At 35.9% G+C, this 18,369-nt stretch overlaps 1 protein-coding gene across 1 annotated transcript in view; it reads left to right on the forward strand.

Moving 5' to 3' along the window:
• Positions 1–18,369, forward strand: part of ABCA13 (ATP binding cassette subfamily A member 13) — a 174,887-nt gene that overhangs the window by 55,884 nt on the left and 100,634 nt on the right. The window contains exons 23-30 of the mRNA XM_017814892.1: positions 4,395–4,571; positions 6,634–6,934; positions 7,780–7,894; positions 9,138–9,467; positions 11,985–12,054; positions 13,091–13,225; positions 14,584–14,721; positions 18,150–18,336. Coding sequence (XP_017670381.1) covers positions 4,395–4,571; positions 6,634–6,934; positions 7,780–7,894; positions 9,138–9,467; positions 11,985–12,054; positions 13,091–13,225; positions 14,584–14,721; positions 18,150–18,336 — 1,453 coding nt within the window. The remainder of the gene's footprint in view (positions 1–4,394; positions 4,572–6,633; positions 6,935–7,779; positions 7,895–9,137; positions 9,468–11,984; positions 12,055–13,090; positions 13,226–14,583; positions 14,722–18,149; positions 18,337–18,369) is intronic.

Raw genomic sequence — 18,369 nt, forward strand, 5'->3', positions numbered from 1 at the left:
TTACAGCAATACAGGTTATTAAGTCTGCTTTATAGGAAAAAATTAAGAATAGACCTAAAATAAATAAATGTACCTGAAGTGCAACTTCTATTGGAATTCAGTACCTGCCTCTAGGCAGGAGATGGACAAAATCCACAGAGGCTCCTGAAAGCTCATAAATTAAGTGTGTTCTCAGTCTTAAATTGTACTACTGCTCTGATCTGGTACAGTCATAGTTTGTGTGAGCTGGTGTGGCTTTTCCTTTGCACACAGGATGTGAGGTTTAATGGAAATTGGCCTTGGTTTGAAGGCTGTGTTTGAGGACTAGGACTGGCTGCACACACTTTTACTAAGAAAAATGGCAAACAGTGTCCAGAATTCAATCCAGAAAGAATGTGGGCTCTGTGTCCCCTTAAGTGAGAGACTCAAATTTGAATCTGCTCCCTCTCAGAATGATTTTCTTAACCAGTGAACTACTGCCTAGTCTGTGCACACCTCACCCCCATGGTGAAGATGGATCATAATACAAGCCACAGAATCATTTCAACTATTGGAAAGATAGAAGGGAGGAAAGAATAAGTCTCTTAAGCTCAGGGCCTGCTGGAAATTTAGCCGTCTCAATATATTTGTTGAGTAACAGATGGATTTTGTTTGTTTGGGTGCAACTCTGGGAACTACATGATAGGTTATGGACAAACAATACTTCATTAAATAGATATTATGATCTCTGTAGTCATCAGATCCACCTTCACCACTGTAGACAACATCATGGAAATCTCTGCCTGTGTTTCTCAAGATGTAGCTTTTTAACAGAACTAAGGACATTTGATAAATGGTTAATAGTCTTGGATGCTCAATACAGAATATGATTTAAGTAAAGTAGTTTATGAAAGTAGAATTTCTTTATTTTAAGGGAATATAGTTGATAAAATTGACATCATATAAAAAGTGAAAATAAATATGGGCTATAGATCACAAGAGAATTTATGCCTTTGTGAAACTCCTCTCTCCAAAGTGCCAGAGCACACTTCTGCATTTACACTTTGATTACACTTCTTTTTACAGATTCACTTTGTCATTTTACTTCTTGAAAAATGACTATGCACTCTGATTTTTATGTTAGCTTGTGTATTTTTTGTTTATTTTATTAGTCCAAAATCCTGTGTAGCTGTTACTGTAAATCTCTATTCTTATGTTTGTTTTTTAAAATTTCATTAATCTTACATTGTATCAGCTGTTTAGACCTTTAATTACCTTACTTCATCCAACTAAAGCCTTAAATGTATCCATATATGTTACTGGTTGTACCACTCACAATCTGTTCTTTTTCCATCCAAAGCTCAAGTTTTCTAAAATCACCTGATCTGTGCGATTATGTATTTTGTCTTCTAACTAAAGCAAATATTCCCTTGTTTTGTCACACCTACTCTCACATTCAGATGACTTCTAGTTATTCTCAAATCCAAGAGATTTGCTTTGCTTGTGTTTGTATCTTTTCTTACTTCTCTACAATGCTATAAAAATTGTTAACAGACTTAGTGACAAGTTATTCACCTTGCTATTCCTGCTGGAAAGTGTTGTGTACAGAGTGGATAGACATAGAACTCTTCCAACCTCTCTATAAAATCATCATGCTGTAAGACCCTACAAAGTTATCAATTTCTAAAGCTGTTTTACGCAGTCGTCGAGTCAGATTTACTCACCTGGATCAAAGTAAGTATTAAGCTGAGTGCTGAAAAGATTATGGTTTTCTTTATAAACCCTTCGTTACTTTCTAAGCTAGGTGTGTGTGGGCAAGGCGACTGTTTTCCTCTATACTTGCTTTCCAGCCCAGCAAGTTGCAATAATTTCCTACCAATTATATATAAACCCTGTCCCATTAGAGCTTGTGAGTTCCTTGCTGGGCACAGTCCTTACAAACCTCTCAGGAGGCATTGGGAGGCAGTTGTGTTGCAGGCTCCTCTTATAAATTCTTGCTTGTTGAGTCTCTCTCTTGTCCATCTTCTGTTATTTCTCCCAGATGTGTTTTTTTGCTATTAAGGAATCTCCCTTACACAGGGTTACATGTGACTCATAATGTAACAGCCTGGGTGATAAAAAAAACCCAAAAAACAAAACAGCCAGCTTTCCTTCATGCTACCCCTCTGCTGTCTTCATTGTAATGAGGTTTTATGTGTATTTAGAAAGCTGGAAACAAACAGCTCTGATGTCATCACTGAAAAATGTACCACCACCCAAAGTTCCTGATAACTAGAAACTTTCTTCCAATTTCTGACCTCAATTTATTTATGCCTGATTTATTCCAATTTATTCTTCTATCATTTTTTAATCTTAAATAGCACTTGTATGAGTGGATTTACAAAAATCAGTTAAGGACAGGTTAAACAAGCTGAGTGGAAGATGAAGGCTGACTTGGTTTGTAACAAAGGATGAAGATAACAGCAAACACAGATTCACCAAGCTTTTTATTCATAATTGCTACATTTATAAATGGAAAAAATACAAGATAGGCAACTCTGTAGATCTCAATTCTAAACCTTTCCTGTGGATTGTATCTGTTCATATATATGTCTTATTTCTGTGATGGAATACAGAAATTAATGCACGTTGCGAAAGAAAATATATTCTTCCAGAAAACTTAAAGTATGCCACACTCCAAGGAAACAGCAAGCTAGAAGATGTTTCTTATGCTCAAATATTCAATAACTTAATTAATGAGAGAAGCTTTTTTTAGTTAATTATTGATTTCTAATTAAGGTCTTGTGTGTGTATATTTCACAGAATGATAGAATGGTTTGGGTAGGAAGGGGCTTTAAAGATCATCTAGTTCCAACTCTTCTGCCATGGGGCCACCTTCCACTAGGCCGGGTTGCTCACTTTAGGGATGAAGCTGCTAATACAGCTTCTCTGGGCAACCTGTTCCAGTGTCTCACCACCCTCACAGTAAAGAATTTCCTCCTAATATCCCATCTAAACCTATCCTCTTTCACTTTAAAGCCATTTCTTCTTGTCCTGTGCCGTTTTAAAAAGTCTCTTTCCAGTATTTATGTAGGCCCCTTTCAGGTACTGGAAGGCCACAAAAAGGTCTGGAAGGCTTCTATAAGGTCTCCCTGGAGCCTTCTCTTCTCCAGGCTGAACAACCCCAATACTCTTAGCTTGTCTTTATAGGGGAGAATATATATAGGGCTATATATGATAACATAAACATATATAAAGATATATATGAAAGCTTAACCCTACCACTAGGGCTTAATGTTAGGAATATTCTGTTCTTTCTAATGTCATAAAAAAGTAGCATCAAAAGTGTTTCCTTTATTGTCCTCCTCAAGGATAGTCATAAATAAGATATATAGGATCTATATTTGGACTGTTTTCTCTCAACCTATGAATTCACCCTGTCATTGTTTGCCTATCTTATGAATTCTAGACTGTCAGTTCCTCTACTTTTTCTCTGTGTGCTCCTTATCCTTTCTCACTGTTAATCATGTCTCTTCTTCAGATTGCTTCATACATTTTTTTACTTATCTGCCTTCCTATTGTAATATTTCCTGTGCTGATGCTAAATAATATCTATGCTCCAGAATTTGTCTGTCACCACTGTTATCAAATGATGTCATCACCTATCCTTTTTAAAGCCTATATCCTCAAGTGAACCTTGAAAATTTTAAGATGGAAAACTGTGTTGGATGTTTTACAACATTATTTTTTCCCTGAGAAATTCAAATGTTTTCATTAAATCGAGATGAGTTAAGATTGTTTCTAGATCCTGCTATCCTTCTATTTATTTTCTCAAATATAAGGATATAGCACTATCCCTACATTCTATACCAATGGATGAAGATTTTAATTTCTCCAAAGGTTCAGTTTTTTTGGAAATGAGGCTTTACTGGACGTATACATTCATCCTGGATCCATAGATAAAATCAAAGTAAAAATACAGAGGTTGTAGGCTTTTTTTCAGATGTTTTTAAATGTGGGGCTCCAGTTAAAATACTTATGCTCTATATTTAAAGTTCTTGAAATATTCACAGTGTCAGGTAGAAACAAATTGGCCAATACATTATTAAACGGCAGATTAGTCTCTACTGTGATGTTTGAAGTACAGCAATTCCCTTTATATTTGTGGGAGGAGTTATGGAGACAAGAAAATGTTAGAAGTCCTACAGCTTCAGACATGATGTCTTTCTAAAACTTTGCTCTAGTTAGTTACATTTTTGTTCCTTTGAAATCGAAGGAAAATGTAGCTCAGGCTTGTAAAAGCCACTGAAACATGAATGGCACTTCCACAAGCTCACACTAAAATTCCTATGCTTTTTAAAACAAAGGGTATTTACTCTTACAGGATGTGCAAGTGACGACACACCTTCTGTTCCAATCATTAAAACTAAGGAGTCCAATTTGTTTCCTCATTTTAGAAACCATGATGAACAGGATGCTTAACAGCTCAGCAAGTAAACAGATTGACCTGTTGTCACAGCTTGTAGTAAATATCTCTTCCTGTGTGTTACTGGACCGTTTCCAGCCTTTTGACTCTGTGGAAAAATTGCAGGAGAAGGCTCATGAACTCATGCAGCAAAATAATCTTTTGGCTAGTAAGTCCGTTATGTAAAAGGCATATTGACAGAATAGTTCAGAGTTTGTAGTTGTTGTCTATGTTTATCGATAAGATAGGTTAAGCTTATGCAGTTACAAAATGTGTATTAAAACACATATAATACAGGCAAAATAAAGTAATATATGCTGTAAATAAAAACTAAATTGTTTTAACTGTCGAATAGCCAAATGAATACTTGTAGCCTGTTATTTATAACAAAATATTTAAAAGAATGGTCATAAATGTTTAAAGTAGAAAAAGCTGAAAAAATGTAGAATGCTGAGGAAACTGACTACTTGTTATGACAAAATCATCTAGTTAATCTAGTTTACATCCTTTCAAAATTTAATTATTATATTATTGACTTTGCAAAAAGGAGGAAAGAAATGGGTTTTGGTAAGGTTTATTCTTAAAGTAACATCTCAGAGAAATTCTCTTGTTTATTCAGAGTAAATAAATTCTTAAGAAATGGGTATATTTTTTGTTTTCCTTGGGATTACGCTCTCTATCCTTTCCCCACGTTATATGCTTAGAGAATCAATTAATTGTACAAAAAAGTTTAAAAGGCAAGTGTGTTTTTCTTAATACACACACTTTCTCATCTCTCAGAAAATGCTGTAAGTTGCATGTAGCCTTTCCAAAAAAGAGACCCATTTAAGTCCACATGAAGTGTGCCACGACATTTTCCCACTGTTGTTTTGGTTTTTATTGTCTCCTTGGGCTCCTGTAAGTATACAACAGAAGGCATAAGAAAGAAGTTGTAGAGACTGAAACTACTCAATCTGGAATCCTATGCTTGTTCTGTAACCTGCACAGTACCCCCCCATTTACAGAATGTCAGTGGCTACAATCCATCAATGTGAGACTAACAGGTCATACCATGAGATAAGGAGAATTGCTAAAGAGTACTTTATATGAGCAAAATTGTCTGTCCCTTCAAGGGGTGAAACGCGCAGATAAATCTTGGCGCTCAGAAAATTGAATTGTCAAGTTCTAGATCAATTTTTTTCTTCCACTTACCTGGGGAAAGGTCATATGGTAACATAAGCCAAGACATTTCTTGAGAGTTTTTTTTTTTCGGTACTCTGGCCTTATAATCACTTCAAACTATTAGAGAGAGAAAATGGTGTTTTAAGGGACCTAATGTGTCCAACATGTCAATGTTACATGCTTAGACGTAGGCATACATTCCTTTCCAAAGCAAGATATTAAACTAGACTGGAATTTTCCTTGCTCCATTTGTAGTCTTCAGAGCCTTCATTGCCTCATGGAATGTCTTAGGAAACCAACTGTTTGCATAAATGGGAAAATGAGATTGACCAGTTGAAAGAAATAAGCTTTGCAGCAGACTATTTTATATCTTAGTCTCTTTCAGAAAATCAGATGGTAGGTAAGACACCTTTCCCCTTTCCTAAGGAAAAAAAGAGCAACATTTCACATTCATCAAAAAGTCCTAAAAAGTCTGGGTCATCCAGACTGAAAATACAATAATTTCCATATATGTGGCTTCATCTTTACATCTCATATTAAGCTTTCATCTGCCTTTTTTTTTCTTTATACAGAGCTAGAGAAAATAAACATAAAAATTCTGCTGCACTAAAGTAGAAGTTTTGTAATTGAGTTGAAAATTAATATCAGGGTAAATTTTAGTGAGTTGATACTGTTTAATTTTTCACCCACTTCCAGAGGTTGCTATCTTTTGATGGACAAATTTTATGGCTGCTACTTTCACTGTGGAATTGAGAACAATTCCCAAAAAAGAGTTAAGTCTGGATGCAAAAAGAAATTGCAGTTTAATAAGGAAAATAACAGAATAAATTTTCTCAGATAAAAATGATTGGTTCAAACTCATGTATCATGTGAATAATTTTTTACATTTCAAATTCATGAATACAAAAAATGAAAACTACCATTATTGTGTTGGATGTCAAGAAAGTTTAGAGACCTGCCCTGACAGGGGAATCTATCTCATATTGTATGGTAATTAGCCATGAGTTAGCTATAGAAATAGCATAGATCATATAAGCTTGGTTATGAAGCTTCCTTTCTTCCTGTGCCAGGTATCATCTTCGATACACCGAAGAACAAGAGGCAAGATTCTAGTAATGGCCTTCCTAGACACATTTCATATACAATTAGAACCAGTGTTCTCTATAGCATGAGAACAGATTTGATTAAAAACCCAACATGGAAGTCCCATCCCCAGAAGTTACCAGCTGATGGGTTTAAATACAACCATGTCTTTATTCCTCTTCAAGACATGATTGAAAGGGCAATTATTTCAGCACAGACTGGGATAGATACCTCAGAGACAGCCATTCAGGTGCAAGCCATGCCTTACCCTTGTCATACCAGTGATCTGTAAGTAAACTGTCGTCTTTTTAATTCAATGCATTATCCTTATTAGACCAGTGCTAGAGAACTGCAGAACTTACTAGCTTCCCACTTTTTAGTGGGTGAATGTATATCTTGGCACAGGGTTGAACCAATATATCTAATACTACTCCAATATTACAGCATAGCAAATATTGTCCAACAGCTGTGTTTAACGTAACATGTTATCTAACATCTGCCTGGTAAATGACCCCTCACAAGCTGTTTCCAGGTATACTGTGGAGTAGTCTGCTGGACAGAGGCTGTGTCAATATACTGTGCAACTAACTTAGAGTATTCTAAGAGATCCCTTTTCTATCCTTATTTGTCCTGTACACAAACTGTAAATTGGTCCCTCATGTGTGTTGAAATACAGTGTGAAGTTGATGAAGGAAAAGAAAAAGCGTAGGGTTGTTGTTTGTAAAAGCATGAAAACATCCTGACTATTAGATTTTAAAATTAGTCAGTGGTAATAAATCTATTAAAGTGGAGTAAAAGTTGACTGAGTCATGTTATTCCTTACTGTCCAAATATGTTAATTTGCCATAGACACAAATCTGAATTCTGTCGGACTTCAAATGGAATCCTAAAGAGTAATTATATAGTTGTATTGTTGGAAATGCTAATATAATAATGTAGTACCGATACGTATATTTAGCCCGTTACATAAAAAATAAGTAGTTCTAACCAGAACAGGAATAAGTTTTAGAGTTCATGTCAGATCTTATTTTGTGCATACATTGAGAATAGTCCCAATATTAACCTAGTAACATTCCACTAGAAAATATTTTACCTTTGGGGGCTGACAACTCTGCATCTATGTTTTCTCATAGATTCTTGAACAATATAGGGTTTTTCTTCCCACTTATGATGATGTTAACATGGATGGTTTCAGTTGCTGGTATGGTTCGCAAGTTGGTTTATGAAAGAGAAATTCATCTTGAAGAGGTAAGAGGCAGATTAATCTCTGAAAAGAAAGTTTATTCGTTATGGTGCATGAAAATGCAAAAGTTATGAGGACCTTTTAAGTACTCATAATGTTGCACTCAGATGGTTTGTTTTCATTTGTTTTCATTTGTTTCCTCTGGGCAGTAGGTTCTAATTCTAGCTTCTAACTCAGATTCACAACATTGTTTGAGCACTAGCATGCAAATATTATCCCTGAGACAAAAAAGCAAAAAGCAAAAGAACCATAAAAGTTGAAGCTGGAAATTGTTATTTGGAAAGGGTCCTTGTGAATAGAATGGGGTTTTTTTGGATTCTTTTTCATGTTTTGCTCTATGGTCTGTAATGATAACACTAACTTAACCAATTTAAAAATTTGTCATGCATTGCGTAATTATCAGAAATATTAGGAAAGACAACACATAAGAAAAGAGATAATTATTTGCTTATATCAGCAGCTAATCTTTACAGGTGCTAATCATATGGAAGGACAGGGGGTTTTGTGGTACATTTTCTATGTAAAATATAATTTTACATAGAATTTAAGAATTATGCTGGTCTCAGTGATCAGCAGAATCACTGCTTGAGTAAGCTTTTTAATTTGGGGAATTACAGGAAACTTATCTAATTTCTCTACTCTTTGTATTGTAAGATATTTTTTTTAATGCTTCAAAATATTAAATTATTTTCATATCATATCATAAAGTTAATTTTGATCCTCTTAGGAAAAATGTTTCAGAGGTTGTATTATATTGTATCCAAGAGCATTTTTTAAAAAAAGACGGGTGATACTAAATTATTATTTGCCGGGTATCGTTATTATGTCAATATGTAAAGGTTTACAGACATAGCTGTATGGTACTTTTAGTAGAGCAAGAGGCTGCAAAAAACCACATTTGTTTATACAATGCTGTGCATATCCTCCAAATTTTTAGTGTATAAAATGGCAAAGTCACTGGAGGAGCCAGTAATCTGACATCTGGTCCTGCAACCCTTTGCAAAAGAGAGTTGTGCTGAGCATTATAATCCCTTGTGTTTTGTATGTAATCCCAGAGAATGCCCTGCTCAATACCGTGTTTGATCCTGGAGATAGCACAGGAAAAGGGAAAAGAAACAAGTGATTTCAGGAGAAGATGACTTCCTTTGGGGAGGTGCTAGTGTCTTGGTGGCAATGTTTTGTTTAAAAAAGAAAAAAAAAGAAAATTTTTTTCCTAACTTTAACTCTCTTTGCTGTGTTGTCTTGCAGTATATGAAGACAATGGGTGTACATCCAGCCATTCATTTCTTTGCTTGGTTTCTTGAGAATGTCATTGTACTCACAATAAGCAGCTCTACTCTGGCCATCATTTTAAAAGCAAGTGGTATCTTTGCTTATAGCAATGGCTTCCTCATCTTCCTTTTTCTCCTGGAATTTGGAGTCACAGTTATTATGCTAAGCTATTTCTTGGGAGTGTTTTTTACCAGTGCCGATACAGCAGCTCTGTGTGCCAGCCTTGTCTATATGATCAGTTTTTTACCCTACATAGTTTTGTTGGTCTTGCAGAACCAGCTGAGTTTCATCAGCAAGATTATAATGGTAAATATTTGTTTTCCTTTTCTAATTTTTCTCCTCCAACCTTGCTGTGGATTTCCGTAGTTTAGAAACTTTAGATTATAATTCACTTATTTTTTCCTAGGTTTCTGTTTGCTTTTGTGTTCACTAGAAATAAATCACATTAATAACTATCCAATTGGGAAAATATTTAGAATGTAGAAAGGAACCAAAAATAAATTGTCAGGGAAATTTTGTAAACCTACAGAAAGTATCAGGAAGTTGCATTCCTCATGCCCATGAGTTCTCTTAATATTTTGACCTCAAAATACTTGTAACGTTAGATCAGCTGATGACATGCCAATTCTGAAAGTCATTATTTGTTTGGAGGAAAACTAGTGATTGATTCTCTGTTGAGTAAAATTGGAGATTAGATCAGAAATTTGTCTTGCTATACAGTCTGAGGTATATGATTCTTTGACGTAGGTGCTTCAGGGTCCTTTCCTGTTTTGTGTATGCCACAGGCTGTTTCATGTCTTTGTACTGTCTTAACATACTATATGCCCAAATGTGACATCAAATATCATCATCATACATTGCAAACCATATTTCACACATTATGGCTTGAGTCTTTCAGAATAACTCATGTATCAAATTAAACTAGTGGAATAATTCATACACTATTAAAAAAAAAGCTCACTTTTTCAGTGTCAACCAGTCAGATAAAATATACCAGTTCTTTGCATACAAGTAAACATGGATGTAAGGCTGCAGAATTCAGGCATAAATAGGCAAAGTGGATTTTTTGTTTTCTGTTGCTTTTTTTGTGTGCATCAGAGGACTTGCACACCTTAAAATCAGTTATTTCAAAACAATGTTTCAGATATCCTGCTGTTACGACTGGCCCCAGAAGGACAGGGTAACCCTTGTTCTTGTTAATAAATCCCTTGGGGTGGATCAGAGTCAAACAACATTGAATAATCAGTGTTTATAAATAAATATATATAGGGTTTATTTTAGAACAATTTTGTTTCAAAGGTAAACAGGTAAACAAAATGTTGCCATTTTGGGTGTTATCATCTATAGTTATACAGCAATATTAAAGCATAGCAATTTTAAAGCATAAAAATAATACTGAAGGAAATCTATAAGGGAGAGAAAGGGAAAGAAAGGATAAGAGTCCTAAGATATATATATAGTCACCACCTGCTGGATCCAGCAATGAAACTTTGTAGTTGCGGCTTCCATGTCTGTTGGTTGAAGTGATGATTATAGTTCTGTCTAAGTTATGGTCTTGATCTGTTGGGACTGGGGGAAATCCCCCCCAAAACCCAAAGATTATACACTTCAAACTCAGAAACTCCTCGTGGGAAGGTGGGAACTCTTTGTACCTCTCCTGGGGCAGTGGTTTTTTAATGGATAATGTCACGGGACATGTCATGAGTCTTCAAGCCTTTGATGCTCCCCAGAGGGGTCTTCACAGCAGAGTCATCATATAAGGGAGGACATTGGCATGATAAGAAGGATTATCCCACTTTGCAGGATTTGCAGGAAATCCAGGTTGTAGCTTCAGGTGTGCATGCCCTTCTGCACCTGGGGTAGTTATCTAACTTATCTAACCTGAAGGTCCTTTCACAGTGGGCATGTTCAGGGAGGGGCAGGCTTTGCTGGGTGAACAGCTGCTTCTTTTCAGTTTGCTACAGTGACCAAAAGTGTTTTGGTGATTTTACAACGTTTAAGCCATTAACCATTTCAGCCTCTGACACTTGCCTTTGCTGAAAATCAGAGACAGCAGCATGTGAAAAAAGCAGTAATTATTAACAGAAGAGAGGGCCCATCATGTGGTGAGACCCTGGAAACGTAAGAGACAGGAACTCAGGTGATGGGAATTAGCATGAAATTCTCTGTACAAATACATAAACCATACCAGTGATGATTTTGATTTTTTTTTTCTAAGAAACAGCCTATATCATACTTCTTTCTTTAGAAAGCTGTCAGGATGGGTTCCGTCACACTTTCTTGCTATACTACATCACTAACTTGCTATTTTCCATTCCATACTTTCATGATCCAGCACAACTGCGTTTCTTCTTGAAATTCAAATGTTATTTCCTTGCACAAAAATGCTGTCTCAGCATATAGTACCTAATGTGCATGTTCTTTCTGCTTTTGTCTTTTCTTGAGTTCTGGTCTTGCAAAATTGAGTAGGACCACTGCTCTTATCACAAAAAGTAAATTCCTTTGCATACTTTTACATCATAAGTTTTCAGTACGTGGTAGATTTATGATAGTCTATGTCCTGTTATAAAATTAAATAACACTTCTCAATATTAATAACTGGGTCAGTGCAGCCCTTTAAGGTGGAGCAAATACTACGGAAGTTTGTGGGGGAGTGTTGTTAAAACATAAAAAGAAATAGCTATCATTAGCCTAAGTGAAAAGAAAAAAAGTTTGTTTATTTTATGCTTGCTTTCATTATCGCGATTTATTTTATTTCATGGAACTTGTTGATAACATGTTTTTATTTGATGTTCACATCCTCTTTCTCCTCTGGTATTGTAGTGTCTTCTTTCTACAACTGCCTTTGGGCAAGGAATATTTTTCATTACACACTTTGAGGGCCAAGAAATAGGTAAGCTCTCCAGAAGAAGAAGCATTGTAATTATTTCAAAAACTAACATTGGAAATGTTCCTCACTTTGTTTTGAAAAAAATCTCTAATGAGTTAATAGGATAAATCAAGTCCAGGTATGTAAATGGATGTAATCCTTTTTTTTTTACTAATATGGCAAGATCAGTATTGATAACAGTGGATGTTTTAAACTACTAGGTATTGAAAAAGTATCATAGTGGTACAAAAGTTGGTAAGAGTGGAAGAAATAGTTTCAGAAAGCATTACTTAAAAGTGTAACCAGACACTTCGTCAAAAGGACTCATCTTTACTGAAGGAATGGCAAAATGTGTTTTGGGAAAAAATACTTTTTTAACAATCATAGAAAAAGAAATGTAGAAGCAATATCATGACCAACTTTACTGCAAAAAAAAGTAGCATTTTCAATAAAAAAATACAATGCTTTCAATAAATCTACAACTTGGTTACTTTTGTTTTCCATTTAGCAATATGGTAGCTTTCTGTAGTACTAGTGTTTTGCACCTTCTTTCTTCCTTTCATGTCTTCTGCAATATAATAAATTTATGATGCAATTATTCAGTGAGTTTGCTCATGGTTATCTCTGAATGCAGTCGATGCACACAAATGCTTCTAAGTTAGAATTCACAGATTTAAATTTTCAGATTTAGCATTATAGAAATGACATTAAACTTTGTGTAATCGTTTTCTTTATATCAGCAGAATGACTTAAAGCCTGATTCATTTGTCAGTGCCCCATTTTGTCAACGTTGTAGTTCTTTTTCTTTTGCCAAATAAACAGCTCTTTCTAGAACAACTTCCCTGCATTTTCCCAACAGCAGTTTCACCTGCTGTTCTAAACAGAGGCATGTAGAGGCCTAGCAATTCATTTCTATTCATTAGGATTACTGTTATTAGCTATGATTTGTTTTGTACTAGTGCTTAAATACCCAGAAGTGTGTGGTGTTGATGTATTTGTGATCTTTAATGCTGTACTGATTTAGCTTTGACCTTTAAAAAATTGTTATTATTACTCCCAGGAATTCAGTGGAATAATATGCACCAGTCAATGGCACAAGGAGGATGCATGACCTTCGGATGGATGTGCTGGATGATGTTCTTTGACTCCATTTTGTATTCTATAGGTGGCTGGTATTTCAGCAATATTATTCCTGGTAAGATCTTGGACTTGTTCTTATTTTGTGTTTTTGAAGAAGTTATTGAATAAAATAGATAGAATAGGCTTTCCTCATTTTATGCAACTAAAACAAAAGTATGTCATTTTCTGAGTTAGGGTTTTGATGTGACAAACTGTCTGACTGCCTTTAGGGACTGGGAAATAAAGTTTTCCAACATACACAAATATTGAGTAATGCTAATACATGGAATATAATTTGTAGCAAGGCATGAAATATGTTTTATTTGCTCATAGGGATGACTAATATCTGATAGAATTAGAAATTTATTGGAAATTCACAGTAACAGAGCTCAGTCTAATAGCAAAACTTCCTGTGAAAATGACAAGTTTTCTGAGTCAGTACTTAGGCTGAAACATGAATAACAGCAAGTTTTCAGATCATAAAGGCTTCAGACAGCCTGGTAACTGTATCTTGCTCCCAGTCAGTCCACAGTCCAATGCATAAAGAAAACTAACTTTCAAGTATATTTTCAGAAGGTAGTGGTTTGGGTTTTTAATTTTTTTTTCCTTAACCAAGTTTTATGAGTATTATTGAATTGGTCGATGTATTTTCAATCATAGCCTCATGCCTCACTAGCTGTTTAAATTTACCTTTCCTCTGATTTGGATATGTCACCTTTTCTTCCAGTCACTTTGTATTTGTTTAAAAAAAATAAATAAATTTTGCCTTGAAAGATAGGGCTGGGTGGAATATACAACTGAATTTAAAAAAACTTTATCTTAAATTGACACCTGCCCTTTGGTGTCAATGAAATGTAACTCTAAACACACAGAGTGTGTACTGTGTGATGGGCAAGTGATGCCTGGAAAGATTGGGCGATGCCAAAGTTTAGGTTGTGTATAGGAGCATGTTTTGCCCTTTCTGTTTGTGTGCCACTATAAATGTTTCTTATGGCAGCTGATTTGTTTACATTGTGTGGATAGTAATTTCAGAATAATATTTATTGACTGATGCTATGGATTATGTTTATAACAAAAAATAAGATTCTTTACCTTGGCAGGCCATTTGGTACATTTTCTTTCCTGTAGGTTAGATTATGTTAGGCTGTGCCAACATACTGTTAAGTCTATGATCCTGTTACACTTTGAAGCTGATTTGGAGACAGGGTAAAGCACAGTATCACTGAAGTTTGATTATTCTAGGGCAGTACCTGGTGTTATGAACAAATGACTTTTTTTGCACTTTATTATAAAGTTTGTTGAGTGCAGCCAAGGATTTGAGCTAAGTAAATGGTCTAACCAGGTCTTTGTAAGTAGTGATAGGACATTAGTAGTCTATAAACAGATACAAAATGACTATAAATTTTTCAAGTTTATATCATAATTCTGATCTAGGAAAATTTGGTTCAAAACACCGATGGTACTTTCCCTTTACTGTTTCCTACTGGAAGAACCTGTGTGGTGCAGAGAGGAGCAAGAGACATTATCTGAATTCTAATATGTTTTTCTTCAATGAAAACTTCCAAGAAAAAGGTCTGTAGTAATAGAATTTTAATAATTTTTTTTTTCTGAAAGGTGGGCTGATTGTGATCAATCTGCTTTTATCATTGCTTGGCCCTATATTACGTGTTTTGATCTTGTCACTTTCTCTCTTTCATTATATAGTATATAATGAAATATATAACTATGAACGTTATATACTAACTTATATTGTGCTGTCACCTGTAATGCTTGATTCATTCAGTGAAAACTATTGTACACAAATATTTAAGAAAACTCTTTAAACTTGTAAAATAAGTATCTCTTTGGTTCATTGTGTTCCAGTGTATTGCCTCTCTGCTTGGTTAGGATCTTTTGGAGTTCAGTGAAGCCTTTTGTACTCTTACTGAATCTGAAGAGTGTTGGGTTTTATTGACTTTTTTTTAAAAATTGGCTTCTTATTTCAGTGAAAAAATTAATTTGTTCATTTTTTCCCTTCTATTTCTTATTTTTCTCTTCTGTAATCACTGTTCTTTCTGTCTCTGCTTCTTAGCCTTTTGTTTGAAAAGCAACTGTTATAACTAAATTTATCTGCTTCCAGATACTGTCACTTCTCTTCTGTGTGTTTACTTGCTTACAATTAATTTAGGCAGTTTTTTTGTTTGTTTGTGTTTTTTGTTTTGGTTTGTTTGTTTGTTTGTTTTATTGTTTGTTTTTTTTTTCCCCCTCTGCCTCTGAGTTCTCTGTGAGGACATTTAATTTAGATTTTTGGAATGAAGGAATAAGTCACTCTCACCTATATTCCATCTTGCGCCTTAGAATAACATTGTGGGTTGTGCTTTTTTGAAAGTTAAAATAGCTTGGAAATGATCCATTTGTCTGTAGCACAGGTGAAGAAGCTTAACAACTCAGCAGTTTTACATACTGGTATCTCCTGGAGAAGGGCAGACTTCAGAATGTCTTGAGGTTCATTTAAACACTTGTGGGAAAACTATTTGTAGGAATTTTGTTGGAATTTCTGCAATTTGGAACAACTCCATTTTGTTGAGATGATTGCCTTTGGTCCTTACCTGAAACAAAGATTTCCAGTATTTCCCTCTGATTTCACCACATTGCCTACACTTGGTGTATTGCTTCTCCTCTGTTTGACTGATTCATGTCATGTGGCTGTGTGCTGGTTTAAGAGTCAACCAGCAGGGGAAATGAACTCAACTCAAAGGAGAGACCACAAGTCAGAATAACAATTTATTAAAACAACACAGCAAGCACAATCACACAAACAAACAATTGGTCCTAACCCACAAAACCCACATGTACAACCCGGTACCCTGGGGCATGAACAAAGTGGTGTTCCCTGGGCCCCGCTTGAGTCCAAAGTAAAGGGAGAGGGGAAAAACCTGCTGGTGGGAGAGCTGTTGCAGTCTGGTCAGAAGCGGTGATTGAAGTGCAGCTAAGGTTGAGAGCGATGAGCTGCAGTCTTCCTCTGGATCCCACGAGTGGTTGCAAAAGTTCTGAAACTCCAGGTTTATATATTCTCCAATTCAGGCAGAAATGGTCAATCCTTCCCTCAGAGCGGGGAGTTCCATAAAAGGCTCAGAGTGGGGACTTCCATAAAGGGTGTGAGGACAAGAGCATCCTCCTATCTCACAGGCCTCTTAACACCTAGTTTATAGCCTGAGGAGTCAGGCTCTATGGGCGGAGGGTGTGAATAGTCTATTGACAACAGTTTCTGCGTAATGGCATGGAAGGCTATAGAATACCCAGTTTTGGGTTATACCCATACCATGATGAACTGATCTCAGCTGTGCTAACTAGGACAGGCTGATAGCAAATCCCCTTTGTGTGAATGCTAAAGCTGCCATGCAGCAAAGGAGCTTGCTGTCTTCCATAAGAATTGGGTGTCACTGTACCGAATATGAGGTAAATGCATTCATGGAGAATTTTCTTGGAACTTGGAACAAGTGATTTCTGCACTTGTTCTGTACAACCCAGGTAAGGGGTGGTTCCATGGGGGTGGAGAGCACTTAGGAAATCAGAGGTGTGTCAGGGAAAGGCTGGCATGTAAGTCCTACCAGTTGGAATTACAACTAGAGCAGGGCTGGCAGAGACCTGGGTGCTGAGTATCTGCTTGGGACTCTTCTTCGGAGAAGTCCTAAGGTGATCAGTTTAGTGGTTGCAAGTAACTTGAAGCTCTTCCTCTGAGTCTTACCTAAGATACGTTGTCTGAGGCTCACTCTGCACTTCAATGTTTTTTTGTTAAGATCCAGGATGCAAATTTAGGAAACAGTGGAAAGAGCATAAAGAATGTTTGTTGGTGGTTTTAGTCTGCAGACCGAAAGACAGAGAAGGTAACTGGGAGAGGTTTGTGGGTAGGAAGACCTCAGAAATATCACAACAGCTGGTAGTGCCTTTCTTGAAGGTGACCTCAAATTTAGAAAGAACTTTTGCCAGAAGCTTAAAATTGATTGTGAAAAGAGCAAAACAGCTTTTTCATTCACAACATAAACAAACCTATCGTTGAAAAAATTATATAATTTTTATTTATAATTTGATTTATGTAATTTGGTTCTTATATAAAGCATAATTCTCTGTTATTGCAATGTTTACATTTTATTTATTTAAAAGTATTACATACAATGTAAATATAAACAATAAATATTTTATGTAAATGTATATTTCATATATATTGAAAAGGATAATTCTCTCTTCTCATAATTCTCATCCATAGCAGTTTCTTTTTTTGGGCATTCTATTTTGGCTTGCCCTTTTTAAAAAGAAAAAAATTAAATTCCACTAACAGATTTCTCAGTTGTAACGAGTTGATAATACATGCTAATAATGTATTTCTGGGGCTGCTGATTGACTGTGCCTCAGTTTGGAAACCCTTCCTCCTGACATAGAAGGGAAAGTAACTTTATTAGAGTCATATGGTCATCTCAGTTTCCTCAATTGGTTAACACAGCCAGAAAACTGCTGGATATCTACTTGCTTTGAGCACCTTGAATCATGTCTAGACTAGGCTGCTGCTCTGAATCACTTCCCAGAGATCTGCTTTGCTTTGTCGACTGAGGAGAATTGAGAAGATTAACTGGCTATGCCTGTGAAATGTATGTCAATGTTGTTTGCCTGAAACTGAACAGCATATATGAAGTAGCTCACACAGTTGAAATTTTCTCATACTTAGGGGCATAAAACAATTATTCAAATAATAGTTTTTTCTACTAGAAATAAAATATAGCCACTGTTTTATGACCTTATGGAGACATAACTTGGCATAACTACAAATAGGCCAAATTCTTAGCAAATGTTAACTGGCCTTGTATCTTTGATTTCAGTGGAGCTCGTGGCAGTTCAGACCATCTGAACATCTGTTCCAGGCTTTGGTAAATGGCAGCAGGGATTAGTTTGTTATTCCCTTTGTACACACACACATATGTTTCGATTCAGCAGCCCTGCTTGTTTTGCTGCCCTTTCCCACACAGAACCAGCACCTCAAAATTGGAAAGGCCCTTGCACTGAAGGAGCCACCATTGGTGTTGTGCTGCTGTCTCTCACCAAAGAGCACATGGATGGCCAGAACGTGGCTGTTAAAGATCTCAGCCTCACTTTCCACAGAGGGCAGATAACAGCGCTCTTAGGACCTAATGGAGCTGGCAAGACAACAGTTATGTAAGTCTGACATTTAATGGTATTACTCTTCCC

This window comes from Lepidothrix coronata, unplaced genomic scaffold (genome assembly GCF_001604755.1).
Source record: "Lepidothrix coronata isolate B3197 unplaced genomic scaffold, Lepidothrix_coronata-1.0 Scaffold47, whole genome shotgun sequence".
Taxonomy (NCBI): domain Eukaryota; kingdom Metazoa; phylum Chordata; class Aves; order Passeriformes; family Pipridae; genus Lepidothrix; species Lepidothrix coronata.